General features: G+C 42.1%; 1 protein-coding gene across 3 annotated transcripts in view; it reads right to left on the bottom strand.

Moving 5' to 3' along the window:
- Positions 1-8,330: 8,330 nt before the first annotated feature.
- The window catches only part of LOC140914782 (regucalcin), a 28,878-nt gene continuing 18,322 nt past the window's right edge, over positions 8,331-18,886 (bottom strand). For all 3 annotated transcript variants that reach the window (XM_073353439.1, XM_073353447.1, XM_073353466.1), the window contains 5 exons: positions 17,480-17,662; positions 15,534-15,749; positions 13,737-13,868; positions 10,335-10,489; positions 8,331-9,019 (listed from right to left, as the gene is read on the bottom strand). In XM_073353439.1, coding sequence (XP_073209540.1) covers positions 8,969-9,019; positions 10,335-10,489; positions 13,737-13,868; positions 15,534-15,749; positions 17,480-17,662 — 737 coding nt within the window. In that variant the 3' untranslated portion in view covers positions 8,331-8,968. The remainder of the gene's footprint in view (positions 9,020-10,334; positions 10,490-13,736; positions 13,869-15,533; positions 15,750-17,479; positions 17,663-18,886) is intronic.

The following is an 18,886-nucleotide window of genomic DNA, read 5'->3' as shown; positions in this document are numbered from 1 at the left end:
CTTAATCCCTATGCGCCTCCATTCTCTATGGTAAAATTAGAATAATGATACTTCCCTTCTCCCACCCATTATCTTCCCTACTTAGCTCTTTGGGGCAGAGACTGTCTCTTATTATGTGTTTGTACAGTGCCTTGCACACTGGGGCCCTGATGTTGGGTGAAGCTTCTATGTGCTACTATAATGCAAATCATATTTTGAATGTCAGTAATAGCAGTGATAACTACTAATCGGTAAGAAAAGAAATCAAGATCAATAAAAAAAGTTAACCAGGTGGATTTTAATGCTGAGTTTTGGTGTCATACAGCTAGAATGACTCGTTTGCCAGTGACATAAGAACAGGATAGATTCTTCTCTTGGATGGAGCTTACAGAAAGCCTTCTGATGTCAGGAAGAGTCAAGAGAACCCTCAGTGTTGCTATCATTTTTTAATACAGTATTCCAACTGTCAAAGCCAGACAAATTCAAATCAGAAATAAGGAATAAATTTTTAGCAGGGTGATTAACTATTAGAACAAACTACCCAGGGAAGTGGTGAATTCTCCATCTTCTGATGTCTTCAGATCAAGACTGGATGCCTTTCTGGAAGATATGCTTTAGTCAAACAAACAATTGAGCTCAATATAGGAGGGTAACTGGGTGAAAGTCTCTGGCCTGTGTGATAAAACTAAATAGAGAAGACTAAATAATCTAATGGTCCCTTCTGGCCCGAAAAATCTATGAATCTATAAATAATGTACCTGTAAGTATTATTGTTTTCTTTTCTATAGTTCATCTGATGTATAAAACTGGTTTTTTTCCCCTCTAAAATGAAAAGTTTTTTTTGAAAGAAAGAAAACTTCTTTTACATCAAAAAGAAATCCAGAGTTATAATTATGCTACCAAATTTTGGAAGCAATATTACACCTTATGCTTCATTCAGTCAATGTCTGACTACCTTCTTCTGACTAGGGCTCTTGGGTACTATGGTAATATAAATAAAAATTATTATTGGACTAGCTGGACCATAGGTCTGATCCAGTCTGGCGGGCTGGGCCGGTTTGTTTACCTGCTGTGTCCGCAGGTTCAGCCGATCTCAGTTCCCACTAGCTGCGGTTTGCCGCTCCAGGCCAATGGGGGCTGCGGGAAGCAGCGCGGACCAAGGGATATGATGACCGCCGTGTGACGTTATTGACTTGAACTGGGACCGTATAGAACATTGTTGCAACCAAGGCCCTGTAATGGCACCAAATCTTGTATAAAGGGGGTCAAATAAGGTGCATTTATAATTTTTGTATTTAAAGATATAAGTATTGGCTCTATACTGTCTGTATTTCAAACTTGTGCTATGCTTCTGGGTGACACCCCAGACAAGTTGGTGTCAGCTCTGCCTAGCCTGCTTGATGGCCCATTAAGGACCATCAGCTACATAATTGACCTATTGCAAGACGGCAGATATGCCTTGTGACTCAGTAAAGTATGCAGGGACTTGCCCATGTGACTCCAAACTCCATTTTGCTGTAACTTTCCATATTAAGAACAAAGAGGTGTTCTTATACCTGGAAAAGACTATAAAAGGCTGATGCCTCATCTCCATCTTATCTTCAGTCCTGCTTCATACCTCTGGAGGAACTTTGCTACACTGAAGCTTTGAACCAAGGACTGAAAGACCCATCCCAGCTGTGGATGTACTCCAGAGACTTGATTTGAACCTGCAGTTTATTCCATCACTGCTACAAGCCTGAACCAAGAACTTTGCCATTACTGTATGTAATTGATTCCATTTAATGAATTCTAGCACTCATCTGTTTCTTTTTCCTTTTATGAATAAACCTTTAGATTTTAGATTCTAAAGGATTGACAACAGCGTGATTTGTGAGTAAGATCTGATTTGTATATTGACCTGGGTCTGGGGCTCGGTCCTTTGGGATCGGGAGAAGCTTTTTTCCTTTACTGGGGTATTGGTTTTCATAACCATTCATCCCCATAACGAGTGGCACTGGTGGAGATACTGGGAATCTGAAGTATCTAAGGGAATTGCTTGTGTGACCTGTGGTTAGCCAGTGGGGTGAGACCAAAGTCTGCTCTGTTTGGCTGGTTTGGTTTGCCTTAGAGGTGGAAAAACCCCAGCCTTGGGCTGTAACTGCCCTGCTTGAAGCAATTTGTCCTGAATTGGCACTCTCAGTTGGGTCCTGCCAGAACCAGCATCGTTACAGTTTACCTGCTGCATCCACAGGTTCAGCCAATCTCAGTTCCCACTGGCCACGGTTCGCCGCTCCAGGCCAATGGGGACTGCGGGAAGCAGTGTGGACCGAGGGATCTGCTGACTGCTGCTTCCTGCAGCTCCCAGTGGCCTGGAGCAGTGAACCATGGCCAGTGGGAGCTGTGATCGGCCGAACCTGCGGATGCAGCAGGTAAACAAACTGGCCTGGCCCGCCAGGAGGCTTACCCTCACGGGCCGCAGGCCAAACGTTGCCGATCCCTGCCTTAGCTCAAAGAAAGGCAACTCTGTAGATTAAGGGAGTGATTTAGACATCTGAGAGTATCCACCAGTTCCTGCAGGTCCAGGACCAAACTCAGAGCAGGAGAGCTATGCACCCACTACATGAGATGAGTCCATGGTGAAGAACCAAATCAAGCAAGATTGTGCAAGTGGAAAATGACACCCCACATCTCCAACCGTGTGCCTCATCTAGACAGACACAATTACCTCATATTTAAGTATTGAAAAGCCTAGTGGAAATAGCATCTAAGACTTTCCACCTTAATATCTAGCTAAGAATCCATATCTGCCTGCTTTTCCTGATACATCACAGAATGATACACACCTTTTTCTTCAAAGACCAGGGCTGATCGCAGTGTACATAGAATAACTAGCAGCCAATTCTTTCTTGTTCATATAGGTAACAGCTAGAAGCGGTCAAAGTTCCTTTTCCTGGAAAAACATCCATGTTGTCATTTAGTCATATAAATATACATTGCTTTGATAATTTGGTAATTTCAGATCAACTCATTTCCCCTGTGCATACGAAACCCTTAAATAAATTAGTCCTTATCTACTTTTCTTGCTCAGGAAATGTTGTATTTCACTGATTATTGATTACTATGTACAATGCCTTAACTCACTTCATTTTGCAAGAGTCCACTCAGTTCAACAAAAATTACACTTTACTCACAGGATGAAAGCTGGGAATTTAAGCCCCGATCCACAAAACGACTTAGGTGTTACAATGTTGAGTGTTGTGGCACCTAAAAAAAAAAAAAAAACCACAGGAACAACACTGCAATCCACAAGGCCTAAGTTAGGTCCCATGGCTCCTATATGATGCAGTTTGATACTGTGATCCACAAAAGCCAGCACATTAGGCAGGGAGCTGCCTAAACTAGCCAAGGGGAGATGCTGACAAAAGGGGTGTGTCCTAAGCCTCACCCCTCTCACAGACATAGACATCTAAATCCAGGCTGCAAGGTCATGGCCGGGTTGCTATCCTTGCTTAGCTATCCATGAATGTGAACTCCTCTCCTAGAGTCTGGAGGCACCTAAGTAGTTTCTTATAGGAATGAATTAGGCTCCTGTCTCACTCCAGGATGAGTGACTCCACTCACTCAAGATGGCCAGTGGTAGTGATTGCTGGTGCCCATCTTATAACTTTTAGCTTAGCGGTCAGAGTGCTGACCTGAGTTCAATTCCACCCCTCTGCCATGGGGGGATGGGGTAAAGGATTTGAACAAGGGTCTCCCATGGAGTACTCTAACCACTGCTCAACAGGTTATTCTGATGTGGGGCTCCCTCAATCTGTCCTGTTGAAGCTGTTCCACTATGGATAACTAATGAAAGAGTTATTAGAGCAGGGGGACTATCTCCTTGGTATCCTACTTCCCAGGTGGGTGCTATAATCACCAGGCTACAGTCATTCCTACACACACTCTCTCTTTTTGGCCTAAGACTATTTAAGTGTTTATCCACAGAAGAAGGGCTTCAATAGGACAGACTGAGGGAGCCCCACATCAGAATATCCCATAGCTCAGAGGTGAAAGCACTTAACTCTGTGTGTCAAGCAGAGAGGGGATAATGAACCTGGGTCTCACACACCCCAGGTGAGTGCGCTAACCACAAGGATTGATACAGTCTCCCACAGTATTCTTGCAAGCAAGTTAAAAAAGTACGGATTGGATGAATGGAAAATAAGGTGGATAGAAAGCTGGCTAGATCGTCAGGCTCAATGAGTAGTGATCAACGGCTCAATGTCTAGTTGGCAGCCAGTATCAAGCGGAGTGCCCCAGGGGTCAGTCCTGGGGCTGATTTTGTTCAACATCTTCATTAATGATCTGGATGATGGGATGGATTGTACCCTCAGCAAGTTTGCAGATGACACTAAGCTCAGGGGAGAGGTAGATATGCTGGAGGGTAGGGATAGGGTCCAGAGTCACCTAGACAAATTGGAGGATTGGGCCAAAAGAAATCTGATGAGGTTCAACAAGGACAAGTGCAGAATCCTGCACTTAGGACGGAAGAATCCCATGCACTGCTACAGGCTGGGGACCGACTGGCTAAGCAGCAGTTCTGCAGAAAAGGACCTGGGGATTACAGTGGATGAGATACTGGATATGAGTCAACAGTGTGCCCTCATTGCCAAGAAGACTAACGGCATATTGGGCTGCATTAGTAGGAGCATTGCCAGCAGATTGAGGGAAGTGATTATTCCCCTCTATTTGGCACTAGTGAGGCCACATCTGGAGTGTTGCATCCAGTTTTGGGCCTCCCCATTATAGAAAGGATGTGGACAAATAGGAGAGAGTCCAGTGGAGGGCAATGAAAATGATTTGGGGGTTGGGTCACATGACTTATGAGGAGAGGCTGAGGGAACTGGGGTTATTTAGTCTGCAGAAGAGAAGAATGAGGGGGGATTTGATAGCAGCCTTCAACTACCTGAAGGGGCGTTCCAAAGAGGATGGAGCTCAGCTGTTCTCAGTGGTGGCAGATGACAGAACAAGGAGCAATGGTCTCAAGTTGCAGTGGGGGAGGTCTAGGTTGGATATTAGGAAAAACTATTTCACTAGGAGGGTGGTGAAGCACTGGAATGGGTTACCTAGGGAGGTGGTGGAATCTCCATCCTTAGAGGTTTTTAAGGCCAGGCTTGACAAAGCCCTGGCTGGGATGATTTAATTGGGAATTGGTCCTGCTTTGAGCAGTGGGTTGGACTAGATGACCTCCTGAGGTCTCTTTCTCCAACCCTAAATCTTCTATGGTCCTGTGATTAAATTTACAAAATGGGCCAGATTTTGAATAGGACCTGGTATGCCTGGAAGATCAGGTCCCACATGCAACGTAGGTGGTCAAACACCTATCTTTCCCCAATTCATGAATTGCGCTGAGGCTTAGGCAGGAGAAAGGCAACAGGACACTGGCCCTAGAGTGAGGTGGAACTATGCATTCCCTGAGCAGAAACATAGGTGCTGAAGGAACTTTTACACTGAGAACATGGGTGCTGAGTGAGTTTAGGCACCTACAAGGTTCAGCAGGATTTTCTGGATCACTGGGGAGCCTAAGTACCTTTGTGGATCCCACCCTCACTGCTTGATTCAACTGGATCACAACAGAGTTGCCGAGGAGACACTATGTTACAAAACAGGAAGTGAGGGTTGGAGCATGACTCCAGGCCATAATACTCTGAGTAACTAAGACAATCCTATCATGACCATTTTACTAAACATCACACCAATTTTTGTTTTAAATGGAGGATGTTGGACACTGATTTGCTTCTGAATGCCCTGCCCTAGCATTCCTTTTCAAATTAGGTAAGCAAGAATCCTTGCATAATTTTCAAGGCACTTTATTGCCTATTGGTCTATGCCCTATCCCACAAGACATTTAACACTTTAGCTTCATTAGTATTCCAGCAGATTACTTAACACTGGAATTATTGCTGGACAGAACACCGATCACCTTGCTGACCAAACATTATGAAGGTGCTGAAGATTTTATTTCTCAACTGCAGTTATATAAAGTATTTTAAAATATAGTGGTCCTTGCATAGATACACAAACTGGGGAGGGTGCAAACAGCTATATCCTTGGGCAGAATGATGTTCTATGTCCCAACATCCCCTGTACCAGTGATCACACCAGTTAGTAGTAGAGGCAAGCGCTTGCTGCTGCCCTTAAGGGGTGGTATAGTGGCAAGTTTTCCTTGTGTGCCAGATACCTCTTCAAATGGCACCTGGCGCTTCTCCTGAGATCACATAGCTTTACATTGCCCCCTACTGTGGGCCAGAGTCCGATGGGCACAATCTGGTCCAAAATTATTAGTACCCATGAAAAATTATGACTCGCAGGCACAGCTGATCTTTACTTAATTTGTCTTTTTTTTTTTAAATGACATTGTGTTTCCAGGATCTAGTCATACCATTGCAGTGAGTTGACTAGAAGAGTTGACTGCTGTGTAAGTGGGGGAGAGAGGGATAGGGTCTTCTCTTGGATGGAGCATTTAAAAAGCCATCTGATGTCAGGAAGGGCCAAGAGAATCCCCTGGGTTGCTATCATTTGTGTTACAGTATTCCAGCTGCCAGAATTTTCCTGGGTGCATTTCGCCAGCCTGACACTCCTGGGGTGCAATTCACAATTTATGGAATCCTGGGAGCCCTCGGCTAATGCTACACCATTGCAGTGCCTGGAAAAAACAATCAACATTCTTTCACAACAAGTAAGGCCTGCTGAGAACAAGAAATGGTGTCATCCAGTAATGGCTTTGTATTCATGAAGGAGTATAGATATTGTACCATGGCGCTTTGGTCCTTGAAATAACTCATGACAAAAGAAGTCAGTCAACTTCATAGCTATACAGAGCGCTTTATTTTACATCAGACTTTAAACATGACTTCAATATCTGTGCCCTGTATAATGAATGATTATACGTGACATTTTGATGCACATTTGGGAATGGAAAAGTGATACAATAGCACAATCAAGTGTTTATAATTCGCCCAAGCCCATGTCAGGACACCAGGCAGCCAGGCTGGTGAGCTGACTGATTTTCTTCAGATGTCTGATTGAAAGTGCACTAGTTCCCCATTCCGTCCCTTCGCAATCCCAGCAATGGAAGCACATGCTAGAAAGAAGAGGCATGCTGCTTCCTTATGCTGCTGCTGCACTCACGCCCTGCTCACTGCAGGCAGGCTGAGGGCTGAGCCTTTGCCTGCATAGAAAGAGAAGTCCACTGCTCACTCAATCATCCCTGGCTCTTGACGGTCACAACTGGGGATAGAGTGAAGAATCCAGAAGTCCCTCTCATCCAGGGGAAGAAGAGAAAAAAATCTGACCCAGAATGTATTGCTATGGATTTCCAATATGGAAGAGACCCATCTCTGTTCCCACCCCCACTCCCAAAACTCCTAGTGCTGAGTTTCCAAGTCTCCCACCTTCCTTTCTATGATGAGTAGCAGTCTGAGGGACAGACTGAGGGTATGTTATTATTCTTTGTATGGTGCCCAGTTACATAATAGGTTCCTCACAGTGACATTTAATTAAACAAGGTTCTTGTCTCAAGGATCTCACAACCTACAATTAAGTGAGGTGAGAACAAAGGGTGGGCTAGGAGCCAGTTGGACAGCATTAAATAAATAAGATTATGCCATGACTCAGGTACTTGAAGCAGACTTCCTACAAACAATTATTCTTCTCTCCTCCTTTTTCCTTATGCCTTGTGGCAGGGGCAAGATTTTAGGAGGGATTTTAATGAGGTCAGATTCTGGGAGAGCATTCCAGGCATAGGTGGTGGCATGGAATAAGGCACTGTGATGTTTGTGTGGGAGAAATAGGGAGAAAGCAGTCAATTTTAGGAGAGGGAAGAGGCTGGGGTAGTGCAGTGAGAGACCTGGGCAGAGATATAGAGCCTTGTAGACAAGGACAAGAACTTCGAACTCGATATACAATGCGATGAGGATCCTTTTAAAGAGAGATGGGGATTGTAAAAGAGCGACATTAGTGGAATGGAGAGAGGGAAGGAGAGAGGAAGAGAATATGGCACACGAGAAAGAAAGAACATGGAATATGAGGGAGAAGGAACAGACTCTAAGCAGTGGAGGAAAAGAGGTGCCATGTCTGCCACAGGAGTGAAGGGAGGGAAAGAAGGTATAACAAAAGCAATGAAGTGTGTGTGTGTGTGTCTGTCTGTGGCCATCCATCCTCCTTCCCTCTCTCTCTCTACCAGAGAGATTATATAGAGCATCAGTCAGCAATATAATAGGGTAAGCCTGTATCTCAAGGCCTGAGTGTATGCTGACTCTGTGTGTATGCTGACTCATACAGCGTTCCCAGGATAATTTTTGTTTCAAAAGAACTTTTTCAAAATGCACTTTGTAACATGATCACAGTTTATTTTCAACTGCGCACAATTTGGCCTCAACTAAAAAGACAAGACAGAAATAAAGACAGTGAAAGGTCAAAAGGTTCAGTGGGGCAAAATAAATAACTCAAAATGGAGAAGTAGGACTGCCAAAAACACTCTTATGGGAAATCCAAAAGCAGAACCACCATCAGGTTCAAGTCAACATATTTGAAAAACTAACGTAAATCAGAGCATATCTCATCACAGTTACATCATTGTAACATGAAAACATAAATCAAATTCTGTCTTCAGAACTACATAAGTAGGTCAGGGCAGAACTGGCCATAAGAATTTTTTTAAAACTAGGAATGCTGGAGTAAATAATAAAGAAGGCTTATGCAAGAGCATAAGGAATGTTACAAGCCTACGCATTCTGAAAATCTGTTTTCACTTCTAGTGTTACCTCATTATCTGCGTCTGCTAAAATTCCACTCTGGTAGCATGCTGTAGAGCCAAACATGGAGAAGAAAAATTTGGTTCTAAGTTCCAAAAGGTGCATAGAAAAATCTTCAGATAGATAGTTTTACAATTCAATGAACAGTTCCTGTTCAAAACAGCTCCTACATGGGCTATGCATTTATTTTGTGTGCTATAAAGTGTTAATATTTAAGCAACATATGAATATTGTGGGATTCCTTTCACACCCAAGCCCGTTATCTGTTTAAAAAGAAAAAGAAAAAAAAGTCAATCTCTAATTGATTGCTTTGGAAGCATTCATATCTCATGCAGTCAGAACACTCACATTATAATTTATTAACCTTCCCACATCCCTAAAAAAACTCTACCCCCAAGTAGAGCTCACTATAATCTGAAAAGGGAGAAGAGCCAAGTGACTCCAGTAAGTTCAGTGGGGAGTTTACAATTGCTAATAGATTTTATACAAAAGGTGGACAGATATCACAGTGATTGGCAGCAAGACAAAACCCTAAGGTTGATTCCAGATCATAGAACACAACTCAGTAATTCTCCTGTTCTACAAACTATCTGTCTTAGGGTTTATATGGCCTCCATTACCATAGGGTCTGAGTGCTTTTTATTGTATTTATTCTCACAACACCCCTGTGGGATAGGAAAGTACTCTCTCAGTTTTACAGTTGGAGAACTGAAGCACAGAGAGGTTAAGTGACTTGCTCCAAATCATACAGGAAGGTTGTGGTAGGGCAGGGAGGCAGCAGGGGCTAAAGGGGATGGATGGGGAGCCCGGGGAGGCAGTGGAGGACAAGGGCAATGGATGAATGGATTGGGAGGTAGCAGGGGCCGGGGCACCAAAATACAAGTTTGCCCAGGGTGCCATTTTCCCTTAGGCTGTCCCTAGCAGAAGAAGGCTTTCCCTGCTGCCTTTCACGTGTAGCTACACACCTCAGTGAATTTGGATGCAGCCTACCTTTCACCATGACACGTAGCTACACGTAATCTACATGCCACTGCAAGCACTGGCAAGATCTAAGTGTTGACTCTTACTGCAATCTGTGAATTGTGTTCTATTCTCCCAGCAAATATTTTTTCAATACACCTGAAGGTGAAACAAAATGACCAACAAAGAGAGAGTAGTTTTGAATTCACTAGCTATAGCTAGAAATGTAATTAATTAGCTGAAACATGTCACCCACTTGTAAGGGACTAAAGAAATATTTCTTAATATGTTTTTGCCCTGCTGTCATTGGGTTTTAATAAAAAAGTTTTAGTTGTCTTGTAAAAATGTAGCTACCCTGGCATTATTCAAAATGAGAGAACTAACATAATTTATGACAGTACAATAGAAAAAAAGAGTGATGTTTGCAAAACCAATACAACATATAAAAAGAAATAAGGGCCAAAAAGTTGAACAAACAACTATAAAGGACATAAAAGTCCAGAACCATGAGGATCACAGCTGCATTTAAATCTGGGGGCAGAGGTGCTAGATTTGAACCAGCACTAACCAATCTAGAATGTTTAAATCTTTTAACTGAAAGAAACAAAATTCAATCACCTTGAAAATCTCCCCTGCTCGAGGTTCCTTTGCTAAAGATGCCTTGTCTAGCCCATCATAGGCGGAAGTCACGTACATTTCTGAATAATCTTTTCCACCAAAGCAGCAGGAGGTGATCCTTGAAGCAGGCAGCTTCACAGTCTGGATTCTTTTCCCTAGAGAAAAATATATTTACTTACTTTAAACTTTCTGTAATTTGCTGTTAACCAACTGGACAGCCAGTACTGTGATTGTCAGACTGAGCCTTTTACAATATGAATATAGTGTTTCCCCATCAGAAAGAAGCAGTTTCCATAAGGACAGTCTATGGGGAAATGTGCTGAATTGATTCAACAGCACCATCACTTAATTTTACTTTTAGCAAAGCTGTTGTCCTCTGTCTCCACGCTGCTCCATTTCTTTTTTCAAATGCAGGCAATACTAGGGTGTGTGGCAGTGAGATCAGAAAATGGCAGGCCATGTGTTGATTGAAGCACTAGTCTTGAAACAGCAGGTCATTAAGGTGTTTCAGCACTGAAGAAACTCTTAAATCAATTGCAAGTTTACAAAGCAAACATAATGGACTGTACCATGGAGTACCCAACACCGGACACTTTGGGTCAAATTCAGAGGGGGAATAAATGGGAGGTGGATGTTACACACCAGTAAAACAGCACGAGCAAGTGAGTGAGTGTAACTTATTTGCCAAGGGGCTGGAAGGGTAGGGTTTGCAGCAGGAGAAGCAACAAACAGAAAATAAAGAAGGTGAGTTTGCTTTTTCCTCACACCTTCTTACAGTCTCCTGCTGGTTGCCTTTCCTGCGACAATCCCACCAGTCTGCCCTGTTGACACATAGATTATGCCAGTTTACTGAAATCTAACCATCTGCATCATTTCTGACTTTGGTCCAAAGTTTCTGTTTCCCTTAATTCTGTATTACATCACCAAGTGACCAAGGGTATGTCTACATGGATAAAAATCTCTCAGCGTGGCTGTGGCTGCCCCAGGTCAGCTGACTTGGGCTCCAGGGCTAAAAATTGCTGCGTAGACTGGAACCTGAGCCATGGGACCTTCCACCCTTGTAAGATCCCAGAGCCTGGGCTCCAAGCCACGCCCAAATGTCGAAACAGCAGGTTTTCAGCTCCAGAGCCCGAGCTCCACAAAGGCAAGTCAGCTGCCCTGGACCAGCTGTTGGGTTTTTATCCCTGTGTAGAGATGCCCATAGAGAAACACAGTTATAATGGCAAGGAATCAAACACATATGGCCTCAGAATTCTCTGCTGGTGTAAATCAATATAGCTCCCAGAAGTCAAAGGAGCTCTGCCAATTTACACCCGCTGAGGGCTTGATCCAAGATGTTTAACTCATAGTTAAAGCCTCAATATCCAATTAACAGTGATAGCAACTACTATTATTTATTAAGCGCTGGCAACGTTCTCAGCTCTTGACAATGCACAATGGCCCAGATCCACAAAGATTAGATTCCTAAAGTCCAGTGATTTCCAAGATGGCTGTGGTCCCTAGTACCTTCAACAGTTTACCAATCTAATAAGCAGAAGGAAGACAGGATTGTTCAGGCCTGGAAAAAGCGTAACTTCGACTTTTTTATTTAAGGTTTGTTTTTATTCCCTTCCTGGGAGTTTTTAGGAGAGATTTGGACTGTGAGGAGACAGGGGATTGGTGGAGTGTTCCAGAGTAACAAACAGTAATTGTGCATGACAGACAGGAAGCACTCATCCCAAACTTCAGTTCATGAAGATGATCTCTTCAACCCCCTTGGGTACAGCAACACCAAGCATTCCAAACTCTTCTGAATATCCCACCAACCTCAGCTTCTCAATTCTAAACTTGTCTTTCATGGAGCCAAGCTTCATTTTTACCGTTTCAACCTGTTCCATGATTTCAGTATTTTCTCATGATCTTTGGAAGCCATCACAAAACCTTTGTGCAACTCACAGATAATTAAGGTTCCGTTTCCAAAATTTCTCATTTAAAGAAAAATTTTACAAACTCCAGTGGCTTTGGTTCTAATTCAACAAGGCACTTAAGTACATGCTTAACTTGAAGCACATACATGAGAGCTTTGCTAAATCATGACCTTTATCCAGTTCCCCATCTTCTTCTGCAATCACACCCAACATTCATTGTTTGCAAACTCAAAATACAGCATTGTATCCATGACACGACTGAACTTGGGCTGGAAGGACTACCATTGAATGATTCCACATTATACTTGTTATTATTCATTCTTACTATTCCTTATTTGTATTATCATAGCATCTAGAAGCCCCAATCATGGACCAGGACCCTGTTGTACTCTGTGCTGTACAAACACTGAACAAAAAGATGATCCCTCCTCCAAAAAGCTTACATCAATATAAGAACTTAAGAATGGCCATACTGGTTCAGATCAATTGTCCATCTGGCCCACTATCCTATCTTCTGACAGTGGCCAATCCCAGATGCTTCAGAGGGAATGAACAGAACAGGACTTGTCATCCCATCTTCTGACAGTCAAGTTTAGGGGGCCCCTAGGCATGGGGTTGCAACCGTGACCATCTGGATTAATAGTTACTGATGGGCTTAACCTCCATGAATTTATCTAATTCTTATTGAACCCAGTTATACTTTTGGCCTTCACAACATCTCCTGGCAATGAGTTCCACAGGTTGATGTGCGTTCTGTGAAGAAGTCCTTCTTTTTGTTTGTTTTAAACCTGATGCCTATTAATTTCATTGGGTGACTCCTGTTCTTGTTCTATGTGAAGGGGTAAATAACACTTCCTTATTCACTTTCTCCACACCAGTCATGATTTTATAGCCCTCTATCATATATCCCCTTGGGCATCTATTTTCCAAGCTGATCAGTCCCAGTCTTTTTAATGTCTCCTCCTATGGAAGCTGTTCCATACCCCTAATCATTTTTTTGCCCTTATCTGTACGTCTTCTAATTCGAATATATCTTTTTGAGATGAGGTGACCAGAACTGCATGCAGTATAAGTCAAGAGACAACAGATGGAGACAAACAGAGCAGGGAGTACAAGGAAACAATGAGACACTATTGGTCAGCATGATAGGCTATGGACTCAGCACATCAGCAGTCTAACGGTTGCCAAGTTTTTTTGTACGCATCATGGCAAAGGACAATTTTAAGGAGGGATTTGAAGGAGGATAATGAGTTAGATTTATGGATGTTGACAGTTCATTATGAGTTTATGGTTGTTGCCATTTTCTTGTGCCTACTCCCCAGGTGAAATGATCTGTTATCAGAGTAGGCCACAGACAGAACACTTAATACAAAATAAGCCAACCCCAATGGAACAGAGGGAGCCTGCCTCAAGCAATGCATGTGACACAGGTGATTCCCATCCTGAAATTGGGTTATTTAATACAGAATTCCAGTTCACCTTTGTGAGGGCTCACCTGTCTCAGGATCTATACGGATCACTCTCCCTCCATCAATACAGGCCACCCAAAGTTTCCCTTCTGCGTCAATACACATTCCATCAGGCATTTGTTCCTCCTTTTCTAATTGGTACAAAACTTTACCGCAGGCTGTAGAAGGAATTATGAAGTCAGCACTGAGTGCAATAGGTACGATATACTAATTTAACAAATTCATTTAACATCTTCCACAGTCTCCTAAATGCTCTTACAAACAAATCAGCTCATTTTTGTGATGAAGGCAGACAACAAACATTTGATTTGTACATGTGCCTAGAGATGGCTGATGGGGCACAGTTAGACTGATAAAAATAAACAGCCACTAGAATTGTTGTCTGAGGCTATACTGAATTCAGATGCCTGTGCTTTTACCAAGCGAGGGGTACAGATCTTTGCTGTTTAAGAATTTGTTCTATCCATATTGCTCAACATATGAGCCCTAGGCCAGTTTATGACTATCACAAGCACAATTACTTTACTTTAGGTACTCACCACTGATCTCTGCCTGTGTGTTTTTTTTCATGTGCAAACCACAGAACTACTTAATTTAAATGTAGGTAGTACATAATCTCTCCCGGACAAAGACTAAGAAGCCACTTTAATACAAGGAGAGACTGGCTTCTTGTTGACCATCTATAAACTCATTATTTAATTGGGCTTTGGACACTGAGGACATGATTGTCAAAATTAGACACAGATAATTACATGCCTAAACTACAAGCCAGTGTGGTATTCTGTGCAGACTGCTGTGCCCACATGGAGTCCCACTGAAGACAGTGGGTCTCTTCCCAGGTGCAGCAGTACACCTGTTTGGATTATAATGTAAGATCAGGACCCTAGTTTGCAACCATAATGGAGATTCGCCAGTATAAAACCAGGATGAAAGGAGATTCAGGCTCACAGTGCTTTCATATTTTGGAAAGATAGGTGTCATGAAAAAATCTTCTCACCAGAAATTTATAGAAATAGTCAGAGGAAATCTACCTAGGCAGTTGTATTGCACTTCTAAATACTTCATTTATATATGCATACAGTCTTCACAGACTAGTGTACAAAGGGAACCAGTTCAGTCATTTGAATTAAAACTGACATGACATTAATAGTCCCAGTTGAATTGCTGCTATATGAGATGGGCCAAAAAAAATTTCACTGAATGTTCAAGTTTTTAAATGAATTTGTGTCAGTTGTACTCGCACTCCAGTCTCCTTTATGCAAAGATTGTAGAAAGCAAGGAATATTTGCCCAAGCCATGGCTTTTACATTAATGTTACAGAATATTTGTGGAGAATTGTAAATTTATACTTGTGAGTATTCCTCCGGAAACCTGATTTTAAAAATATGCTTCTGTAATAGGGAAGAGAAACATATGGTATGATCTTTTATGAGAGTTAATAGAAAGTGTGCCAGTAGATGGTACTCAAGAACATGTAGCATTGTTTATGGAGTTTGTAGGATCGATACAGTTGGTTGTGATTGTGAACTGTAAACAGCTTCCTTTGGGCAACTCTTAACATCAGCTCTTAACTTGACCTAGCTGTCCAAGCAAAACAGATTCTGAATTCTCACAATGAACTGTTCATGAACAAGCTAGACTCCAAGAAATGTTCACCAAATAATTTTGTGTCATAGATTGTGAATTTCTTTGTCTATTGACAATTTGTGAACAGAAAATTTTATAATTTGTCATCTACTTCACTGACAATTACACACCCGGCGCTTGCTCCAGGAAATCAAACTACATTGATTTAAAAACTAATTTAAGAAAAGCATCTGTACCGATTTTTCCGGTGTGCACATCATAGTCAAAGGCATGGACAGCATACGCCAGGCTATCAATATGAAAGAAGGTTCTGTGATCCAGTGACCAATCCAATCCATTAGAAATGTTCACTTGGTCTAACTGCTTCACTACAGAATAGTCAGAAAAGAGCGTGTAGAGGGCACCTTGGCATCTCGCTCGCACACCAGGTTCTGTCTCCTCAGCCATGGTACCTAAAAGGATAATGGGATCAGTGATTGGAAAGTACAGCACCCTGGTAACTATAATAATGACCTCCTCATGTTCTCCTTGACGTATATGGAGCTCACACTGAACTCAGTGGATGTTCCATGCATGGAGAGATTGTAGAATCAGGTCCTGTGAATGAGGTAAAGACCTAGGAAAAAGCAGCTAGATGGAGGAAAGGGGAGGGGGAAAAAAAATCACATGAGGAACAGAAAGAGAAGAAGTACTCTCAGACTCAGGGAAGAAGGATCAGATCAGGAGCAGTTCTTTCTTGGGGAAGTGATCCCAATTTACTAATTTACAAGCTTCCACTAATCTCATGGGATTTAAAGCTCAGACAGAGTCCTTAGAAGATCACAATAATATGGCAAAGAGGTGAGGTTCTACCCACAATCCTCAGGTAGTTAAAGCAAACTTGAGGGCAAATGGCACACACTCATGTTTCTCACTGGTTGCAAAATACTTTTATTACCTAAAGGGACTCTGAACTTAAAATGCATATACTGTAAACGTATTATTACCTAGGTTATTAATAAAGACTTAGAATAACAGAAGTGAAAGATTTTTATAAATCTAATTTACATGTCACCATTTAAGCTTTTTCACTTGTTTACTTTTTGCATGTCTCCACTTGAAAAATGAAAGTGAAGCCAGTTTCACTGTTTGCTTGGGGTTTTGGTGGTGTTGTTGCTGTGGGTTGTTTTTTTGTTTGTTTGTTTTTTACAGTCACTTTCAAGTTGCTGCAGTAATTGAGTTTTTAATGCCTCAGGGGAATATTTAAGTTTTGTTGTTAATTTGTGGAAATCCTTCTATTGGTCTTAAATTTGATAAAAGCTTGTTTTACAATATTTGAGCCAAATTTTAAGTTGGGATTGTCCATTCATCACAAACAGATATGAACAGCATATATACAAAAATAATATTTCTCTTTCATTTTTCTAACTTTAGGCTGCTGCAAGACTAGGAAATAAGAATAAAGTTAAGACCACATCAGCCCTTAATACAGTAAACTCCAGTCTGAAATTAGAGTAACTATTGTTGGTAAATACTGAATAATAAATTGACAGACTATAATTGACATAACACATTTGGACCTGATTCTGGAACCACTGCCAAGCATAGAAATTACTGTCACAACTCTGTGGATCTGCTCCCAGTAGTAATTGCTGTGTTTGGTAGCAAGTATTTGTAGAATCAGGCCTTTAATTTGAATCTATAATGTAAATCTGAGGGGGTGCAGGAACCAATGAGTGAAATCCTGACTCCATTGAAGTCAATGGCAAAACTCCCATTGACTTCAAAAGGACCCAAGATTTTACCCCAACAACCAATATAAATCCTTCACTGGCCCCTTTACATGTCTAGTAAAGGGCTTGTATTTTTGCCTGGCTAAGCACAATTAAAAAAACATGTCCAGAAAACAAAAACATAGGCCACTTACCAGACAGGCCAGGCTGCCTGTCTGCCCCTGCTACATCCAGGTCAGCCCCACTTTAGACTGTGAGTCCCTCCTCCTGACCTGTCACACAATCAGAGGCATCCATACACCACTTTCTGCTTCCATGCTTCTGCAGTAATAGAAGTACCAATTCTCACACACTTCACCTATTGCTGAGTGAAGCTGAGCTGAAGAATCAAGTTCCCAGAGAATAAAAGTACAATACACATTAGAAATAGTCCTACTTCATTGAGAGTGAAAATCCTATCAGAAACATACCAGCAAAAAATCTCCCCTTTGGATCCACTTTCCCATCATTAAACCTGTTGTTTGGTTTATCCTGTTCAAGTTCAGCAATAGTGGTTACTGACTCCGTTTCCCAGTTTAAAAAGGCAAATCTGGTTCCCAAGGCAATGACATAACCCCCACACTTCCGAAGGGCCACTGAGCCAACACGAGCATCTGCAAACAAGAGACATGGGGGGAACGGGAGAAATTCAGTGAGTGTCAGATCATGTTATATCATAGGCTCTATATCCTGCTTGACATCACCTTCTCACTAGATGTGCAGTGCCATTTCTTAGCTCTCTAAGGACATGGCTGAGATCAGTAATGGGATGGAGAAAAACTGGTTGAAGCTGAATCCAGGAAAGACTGAGATAATGCGAGTAGGGGGAGTGAGGCACTTTGAAGAACTTGCCACCTCTATAACATTACCTTCCATTCTGATCATTAACATAACTTGTAGTCTCAGTGTTCTCCTAGGCTCCTCACTACTTCTAAACTCCTCAAGCACCCAGAGCCAAGAAAAAAATCCATTTAATCTACCACTGCTGGGAAAAATGTGCCCTTTCTTGTTGACTTTGGACTTACACACAGTGATCCAGGCATTTCGAACCTCCACCTTGATAACTATAATTCTCCGTCTTGTTGACTTGGGCCACCTCATACTAAATGATTGTAGGAGCGCAGTTCACTTGTCTCAGTGGAAAGTAAAAGGATGGCATGAAATGCTATAAACTACTTGTGGCTCTGTACAGGAAGAAAGATGACCATATGTACACTAAGATATCACCACTCACTGCTGCACAATTGTGATAAATCTTATGCAAAGTATGCCTTGTAAGGTATCATTGGAAAGGTTGTGATTTGTTGAACAATGTTATTCTGTTTATATGTATTATCATTGTGTATGAAGTTATGGATCTTTGCTGTGTGTTTGTATCTTGAACATGTTGTGTTCCTAGGTAACACCCACAGGCCCAATTTACATCAAGACCAGACAGCCATGGTTGATGAGCCATTAAAAAGAATCAGCTCTTCCAGTGGGCCCCTCCTGAGGATGCCTCCGAGAGCATGTAGACAATGGATGCCTCATGACTCAGCAAGGGCACGTAGAACATGTCATCCCTGACTCCATGTTTGAGACAGCAACTTTCCATACACCTGGGTTGGAGGCGGGGGGAGCTATCAATGGGAGAGTGACATCATGCCCTTGCCACTTTCCTGCTCCACATCTCTGGATTATGATTTCTAACAAAGAGCTTTGAACAACGGACTGAGGACCCCAATATTTGAGATGAACCAGAGAGACTTTTGCAAACTGGCAGATTTAACATCATTGCTATTATCCTGATCTACAAACTCTGAAATTAACTGCAATGGATATGATTCACTGTAACCTCT

The sequence above is a fragment of the Lepidochelys kempii genome, chromosome 1 (genome assembly GCF_965140285.1).
Source record: "Lepidochelys kempii isolate rLepKem1 chromosome 1, rLepKem1.hap1, whole genome shotgun sequence".
Lineage (NCBI taxonomy): Eukaryota > Metazoa > Chordata > Testudines > Cheloniidae > Lepidochelys > Lepidochelys kempii.
This window is presented reverse-complemented; position numbering and strand designations above follow the sequence as displayed.